The 7,996-nt window shown below is 40.9% G+C and overlaps 1 protein-coding gene across 1 annotated transcript in view; it reads left to right on the forward strand.

Moving 5' to 3' along the window:
* DGKQ (diacylglycerol kinase theta) overlaps positions 1 to 7,996 on the forward strand; it is a 62,882-nt gene that overhangs the window by 13,987 nt on the left and 40,899 nt on the right. Inside the window, 3 exon segments of the mRNA XM_031557397.1 lie at positions 615 to 740; positions 2,162 to 2,315; positions 5,225 to 5,293. Of these exon segments, the coding sequence (XP_031413257.1) occupies positions 615 to 740; positions 2,162 to 2,315; positions 5,225 to 5,293 (349 nt within the window).

Consider the following 7,996-nt stretch of genomic DNA (forward strand, 5'->3'; position numbering starts at 1 on the left):
GGGGGTATTTATTTTTTTTTAATTTGCACAGGCTGACAGTTAACAAAGATGTTTTGCAGCCTATCTCCAGGCAAAGACTTGTGGCTGTGGAATGTGTTCCAGATAGTGAGATGAACTTGAGGTTTACAGAACTCTTGCTGAAAAGTCAGTGTACACAGTGTCCTAATTAAAAGCTGAAACAAGTATGTGGGATCTTTCTAAATACTTGCATTGTAGAAGCCGGTTTGAAATTATGTTTTTCCTGTAGAGTAAGCTGTTCCCTGGTGAACATTACAACATTTCTGTCTTCCTGCAGTCTGTCAGAGATGAGACTTCCTGACTTCCCACTGTCCAATATATGTGCAGCACTACTCTTCCAGGACTTATTTTTCAGTCTTGAAGAATGTTCAGTCTTGGTGGACCGCAAAGACAAAGCAGTGTGTAATAAATGTTTGGGGAGTTTGATAAGTTCTTTCTATGAAATACAAGATTGCTGAGGGTCTTACTTTTAGTGAAAAAATAACACTCCAGGCCTGCTTTCTTACTGGCTTTTGAATTACTCATTTAAAATTAGGCTGAAGGTGTTTCTGTAGCTGTTGTCAGATGTAATGCTAAGTTGTGATGTTTTCTGCCAGGACACTTACCATCACCACTGGAGGGAGGGAAACCTTCCTTCAGGAGCTCGTTGTGAAGTTTGCAAAAAAACCTGTGGCTCTTCTGAGGTGCTGTCTGGCATGAGATGTGAATGGTGTGGCATCCTGGTACGTTGTTGGCTGTATTTGTGGGAACCAGATATATTTTTATGTATAGAAAATGTGTGCATACACTAAATACTTACGTGTGTGTGTGTCTATATCAGTTGGTGCCATGCCTGCCCGTAGCAGGGGAATTTAAGCTAGATCATCCTTAATGTTCTTTCCAACCTATTTATGAAATAGGAAAAAAATGTTTTGTTTTTTTGTTTCCCTTTAGCCACCAAAATGAGCAGTTTGCAAAATCAAAGTTAAACTTCATATATGAACAATGGAATTAAAATTGAATGGAGACTAACTTATGCTTAAAGATTTCAGCTTATAAGCACGCAGTTAATTCTGGTGCACAAAATCTGAAGCTCTTTTAGTTCACACGTGTTGCAAAAGGAGTTACATTCCAATATGCATATTCCTCTGCCAGTACCGAATAGCCCTAACCTGGAATTTCATTTTTATTAGCAAATGCCAGCTTCTGTCTTTTTTTTTTTTTCCTTCCACATCACTGACGCTTAATTCCTGTGCAGTGTGACTGTGGCCTTCAGTAGCCTTCACAAATGCCAAGCTGCTGTGCAGATCAGAATTAGTCCCTCAACTGAATGCTACCTTTTGTTGAAAGACGGTTGCAGTGTAAATTAGCACCACATGCAGGTGGGAACCGAGATGTGCATCTGGTGAACTAAATCGGTTTGTCACATAATGCAAGATGAGGCAATCATCTAAAATGAAAGTCTGATGCTGTGCAATATTTCAGATATTGTTTGAATCAGTTATCCATCTATTTTAAAAGTAGTGTGTTTTGTGTTTGGAATCTGGCTCATGATTTTTGAGGTGGCAGGAGCTGTCTGCAAACAGCCTCACCAACGTGATGTGCAGCATGGCCACAGTTACAGGACGTGCATGCAGTAGTGGAGCACCCAGGACAATTAAAAAGACAGAAGCAAGCCAGATGTGTCTTGCAGTAGAACCCCAAGCATATCTTAGCCCAGAATTTTGCAAGCTAGTACTTGTCATCAGGTTGCCTATATGCTTACACTAAAATCAAGTTACTGCTATTTAAAAGTTCTTCAGCGTAAGCCGCCTGCCTTTCTCACGTACCCAGGAAGTGTCCGTGTGGAACAGAAGATTGTGGCCTGAAAGCAAAATTTTAATTTCTCCAGATACCTGTCTGAAAATTACTACGTTGTAACAGAGCTGATTTGTCATACTTGCAGTTTCTTACTTGTTGAAACTTTCCACCGTTCCTTTGTTTAACAACCTGGTGGCACAGATTAAATCCTAGTGTGAAAAAATGACTGATGTCAAGAAAGTGATTTACAAAAGGTCTGTAAACATCCTCGCCAAGTTTTTGTCACTGCAGAACATATTTTGTTACGTACACGTTTGCTGTCTTGGTGTTTCAGAAGATGTCTGACTGATGCTCCTGTTTTTAGGCTCATGCTGCTTGCTATGTAGTTGTCACCCCAGAGTGCACCTTTGGAAGACTGAGGAGCATGATTCTTCCTCCGAGCTGCGTGCAGTTATTTTCTCGCAACTTCAGCAAACTGCACTGCTTTCGAATATCAGAAAACCTGCCAACAGAATCAGGTAAAAGCTTCTGAAGCTGTATGCAGCTGATCGATGTGTGCGTTTGACCTCATGCTTTACTCCTGCGGAGCCTATGATTGCTGATTTTTGCTGATCCTGTGGCAGGGCTAGAACTTTTTTTGCTGATGTGATGGGCAGGGTAGGGGTTGTAAATGCATGGTGTGCAAACTGCTGCAACTTCTGTTAGCTGCCACAGGGCAGTGGGAACGCTGCTCTTTCAGCAGTGAGCATACAGAAAGTAAAAATCTAAACTCCAAAGATTTTCTTAGCAGATTATTGTTGCGATAAACACGTGCTGATACACTTGATTTTTATTTAGCCCGTGATGTGTAAGAACATTGTTATTTGCCTCTCTTCAAGTGCTTGCCCTCCTGTGCTGAAAGTCGTGCGTTTAGCAGGGTAATGTTCTGCTGCCATCTAGAGTGTATGTTTGTTTAACAGCTCTTTAGGATCAAGGGAATTCTTCTGAACCACTGAAGTATTTTTTGATTGATATTCTGATTCTGTTTCTGAATACAGTATACAAGGTAGGTAAAATACAAGTCTTGAAAGTCGGATGTTTGCAGCTGCTCTTTTCTCAGCCTGACAGCTGTTCTTGAGCTTTCTGCTTTGAACTCCGTTCTAGGATTGCATTTAGTGTGCTTGTTGGCAGTTATGTGCTGTAGGAACCACGTGCTGGTGTATTCAGAAGGTCCCGCAGCAGGAGGTTGATGACCCTAAGCCCACATAGTGAACATGCACTGAAATGACCTGTGGAAGTCTGCAGGACCAGGGGGAGTCTTATGTGGCTTGTTTGTTGCTGGGCCTGATTTTTCTCAGTGAATTATTTTTCTTTTTAATGAATTTGCCTCCTCACCAGGGGAGGTACGGTACGTACTTGGAAGTGATGCAGTCTTTAATTCTTCCAACTTAATACCAGAAATAAATAATCCAGATGAGCTCATTTATACTAGGAAAGTCCTTACGGATCTTGATTTGTGTGTTGTTTGGTATTTGACAAGTCTCCCAAAAGCTTTAGTGAAGGAACATTTATGTTATTATTAACAAAAGTTAATCAAGAGCCTTTTAAACAGCCTGTTTTGGTATGATGTCTGTGATATTAAACAAGTTTATCTTTTAAACAGTTTGTCGGACTTAAGCTCTTTTTTTTAATTTGTAAATCACTTCTCAATGAAACTTGAACACGGACCAGCACGATGGGGAGCATCCAAGCTGTGCTTTCTAGTTTCTCCTTCATTATTTTAAATGATGAAAGAGAAAGATCTTCACTTCAGTGTATAGGGTACTTGTTAACCGTACAAATTTTATTACACACATTCAAGGTTATTGTGGTAATAATGTTGTTTGCATTCCTTTAATTAAAATGTACATCTAGTACTTTGAGTCAGAAGAATGCTGCGTAGATCAGCCGTTAGCCATTGGGTCAGGGACAGACTTGAGGGGAAGGAGAGGTGCCCTGGTGCTCTTGTGCAGTGATGCTGTGCAGATGGACTGGTCAGTTGTCAGTATGCCCTCAGAGCCCTTGTCATCCTGAGCCTAATGCTGAATCAAGTGACATGAGGTCGCTGGCCTTTGTTAGCCTGCATGCATCCATGCTGGATCCTCCGCATTACTTTTCACACACACAGCAACTCATAGGAGATGATGGGCTTTATGAAGGAGGAGGAAAGAGCGTGATACCATGATGGTAACACACCGTGGGGTGAGAGGGGAAGGGCCATGCAATCTAATGTTGAATTCCATTTGAGACTGAAGTTTCATGCCTGCCATTCCATGCCTGCCCCACAAGTCTCCTGCCTTACTGTATTTCAGAAGTGCTCAGAGAACTTCATTACAGCAGTTTCACGTTGCTGTCTGTGTAGATTTCCCTGCTATCCAGACTGAGGAGAAAATCATAAGAGGAAGATACCAGCTCTTTTCCACCTAAACTGAGAAAAATAAGAGAATAGGAAGTGGTCAGGAATTATTTCATTTATTTTCTCATTTACTTTTTTTTGAGTTTGATTTTGCTTGAAGGGAAATTGTAGAAAGCATTCCAGTTTGAAACTTTGTCCGTATGTCACTTAAAGCAAGGAAAGTATTTCAGTACTCCTATATTAAAAAGTACGTAAAAAAACCAACTCAAACGCATGACTGCTGGCTGTTCTTGCCCTCTGTTGAAGCGTTAACCAAACATTCTGTAGGTTGATTGGGCTCCAGGGCTCCTGCTGAGTACTGTTTTTCACGTGTTGTAATTCTGCTTCTTGGAAGGATTTCCTCTGTTAGGATTCTGATCTCCCTCACGCTCTTATTGGTCTGAAGTTCTATCTTAATGCTTTTGTGTTTTTGTTTTTCATGTTTTGGTGTTTGTTTGTTTTTTCCCCTTATTTTGTTCCTCAATTTCCTGCTTTCTGCCTCTGTGCCTATTTTCTACAAAGTTATTGCCTGGCTTGTAGCCCAGTCAAGACAGGCTGAGAATTTTGAGAGGTGGGAGTATGAAAAGCATGATACCATCAGTACTTGGGTTGGCTTTTGTTCCTACGGTTCCTGATCCTACAGAACTTCAATTCCTGCACTGATTTGTCAAGATCTGAAACTTACTTATGGAATTGCTGCATGCAATTTGGTAATAGGCAGATGTCACAGTCTGAAGAAGGGGTGAAACACTCTAATTGCGGTATTAGAGCTAACAGTGGAAAGACTTCACATATGCTTTCACTGTAGCTACACAACAGTGCAGTGGGTCGTGTTTTATTAGCACTTTGCATAGTATGGATTGTTATTCTAAAACAGCCAGAAGGAAGTGAGCTTCTTTCTTCTGACTGGATCTTTTGTGTTAATCTTCTATGGAAACCTTAAGCAGCATCTACTTTTCTTTACCTAGTTCAGATATGAAAGAGTCCTCCCTTAAAATCTTTCTTTTTTCACAGATGAAGGTGATGATGTTGATGGGTCAACACAGGGGCCAGCAAAAGATGTCCAAATTTCAACAGATTCAAGTAAGTAGAGTTACAGCAAGTGGTAAATTTTCACCTATTGTGGTCTTTAATTCATTTAATGTTAATTTATTTTACTTTATTGAAAAATACTAAATAGTGATTCTTCTAGCGCCAGGTATCAGCTCGAGGTCCAGCACACATCCAGGGCTCTTACCATCTCATCTCTGCTTTCCGCTGGCAGATTACCAGAAGTGACAATCTGTTCATTACCCTATCAAAACAGCCACAAAATTTAGTTTCCCTAAACTTCCTTTCTGCTCTTCTGTACTTCAGCACTAAGTTACTTTTGAAAAGAAAGAAATCCCAGCTAGCCATCTCGCTCAACACGATAACCAGCTAAGGAAAGAATGGTGTTAAAAATCCAGACAAAGGAAAATAATTTAATAATTTAAAGGCTGGACATCGTATCTTTCAAACCTTCTTCCTTTAAGGTAGCTGGATCTGAATCTTACTGAAGATACCGGGTGAATTTATAGCTTTGATCAGGCATGGTGAATTAGAAATGAATGTATTTCCCTGCAGCAGGATTGAGCCAGGCTGGCACTTCTCAGTGCATTTTGTAAATGCATTAATTCTGATATTTTCTGGGCTTAGTATTAGTCAAAACTTTACTTTTCAGATGCTGAAGCCAGCCATGATTTAAGGGGCAGCCCAGTCCCTACATTGTTAGTAGTAAACAGAAAAGCATGATACTTGTTACCTGATGTAGCTGCCTGGGTTGCTGTAGAAACAGAAATTCAAAATCAACAGATAGGGTTTTATCCTCCTGTTTGTTTGTTTGTTTGTTTATTTGTTTGTTTAAAGCTCTTCCACAGGTAATGTGCTACATTTGGAAGTGTTGTTTGGATTTTAAAAGAAAGTTAACTTGGTTATGGAAGTGATCTCAAGTATGCTTTTATTTCAGTGTTTGAAGCTGCAGTCTCTTAATGACTAATAAGTAAAAGAGCATGGTTGGCCTTCAGCACTGCATTGGTTTAACCCTGATGTGCAGCTGAACTGGATGTAACCTTGATTATGTCTTTTGATTCAAGTATCCTCTGGGGGCTGGAGAAAGCAGCAACAGATGGTACATTTGCCTTGAAAATGTTAAGAATCATTCCTTATGTTTAAATATAGTAGTTCTCTTAAAGGAAACCACTTCTAAATGCATTTTCACAATAAAGACACCAATATAGATCCTAATCTCTTTGCTGTGATTTAGAAAGTAGAATCATTCCATACCTGTTGAGCTATCTCCTTAAAGAATTCGGGAGTAAAAAGATGAAGTGTTTGAAAGCTTTTGTTCAGTTATGTTAGAGGTCTCCAAATCTGATACCCCCCCAGAGTTCAGGCTGCTGCAGCTTCATGTTTCCAGGTTTCTCAGTGGACCCCCCAGACACACCCCCAATTTCTCTAGTAGGTAGCATGGACCCTCTGGTCCCTCCAGTCATCTGCAGGTGCCTTATCTCCTGAGACACTTGCACACCTACCTCCCAGGCTGCTTACTTTGCAGGCCAGTAGGTCCTGCTTGATGTTCAGAGGTGGTTGCAGACCCATTCTCATTCTGGTTTTGGGTACTGTGGATATGTGGGTGACAGTGACCTGCAGACCCACTCAGTTGCTGTTTTCAAAAACGTGTATGAATGCATGCATACAGAAGAACATAACATCAGCAGAAGTTAGAAAGAGCCTTTAATGAGAAGACAGGACAGTATGTGCTGATCCAGGTGCAGGCTATGAAAAGCACCCATCTGCAGCTTCTTGCTGTGTGACCAGCACCTTTTATCTCCTTACCCCTCCAGTTTCCCATGCTTGTTCCTCCCCACATCACTTTGATCCCTCTTTTCTCTTCAAGGGCTCCATCCCCTAAGTGTTTCTTACACAATCCCATAGTGCTCTTCCATGCATCCGGCTGGAGATCTCCACACTCGCAGGCAGAGATCTCGATTGGTGAGGTGACCCGCATTGCTTCTCCTGCAGACTGACCTGGTGGATGCCACTGCAGACTGTGGGGCTGATGCCTTTGCATCAGGGTAGGGATTGCCTTCTCTCTTAACTTCTCTGACAAAATTGCTGGGTTTTGCCTGCCTGCCATTCATTGTGCATGCGGGGAGCCATAGCCAACCAGCTGAAATACCAAATAGGCATGGTGGGTGTCTGCTGGACCTTTTCTGCTTGTTCCTAGATAACACACAACAAAAACTGTGTAATGTGAATCTAGAGTGAGCCATTCGTTAGTTTCTGTGTGTCGACACAGTGTATTTTGCAGGCTTAGGAATGTTACCATGCTCTCTTCCAGGAGTGTCTGAACTGATTATGTTCTGCCAAATTGTAGCTTTTCTTAATTCCAGCTTTCCATGTTCTGCAGATACCTATTTTTCAAAAGCATTGAAAATAAGATTATATTGATAGTGTTGGCCTGCAAAGGCATGCTCTTTCCTTAGAAAAGAAAAGAGTGGGAAAAGGTGCAAAGTCTTTATATTAATACTAGAAGAAAATCTGAATTAGTGGCTTGCTATCTGCTTTGTTTCTTAGCTCGTGTAGTAGAATAATTGATAATATTTTAAGTCAATCATGAAACTTAGATACTGAAGCCAAAAGCATAAAAAGGTTTCAACCTCAGATGTGTCCTGTCAGGCTCAAGAAGCCTGAGGCAAGCTTTAAGCTCATTCACCTTATTTCATGGTAATACGAAGACATAGCGGGGGAAAATATAATAATAAT

This window comes from Meleagris gallopavo, chromosome Z (assembly GCF_000146605.3).
Source record: "Meleagris gallopavo isolate NT-WF06-2002-E0010 breed Aviagen turkey brand Nicholas breeding stock chromosome Z, Turkey_5.1, whole genome shotgun sequence".
Lineage (NCBI taxonomy): Eukaryota > Metazoa > Chordata > Aves > Galliformes > Phasianidae > Meleagris > Meleagris gallopavo.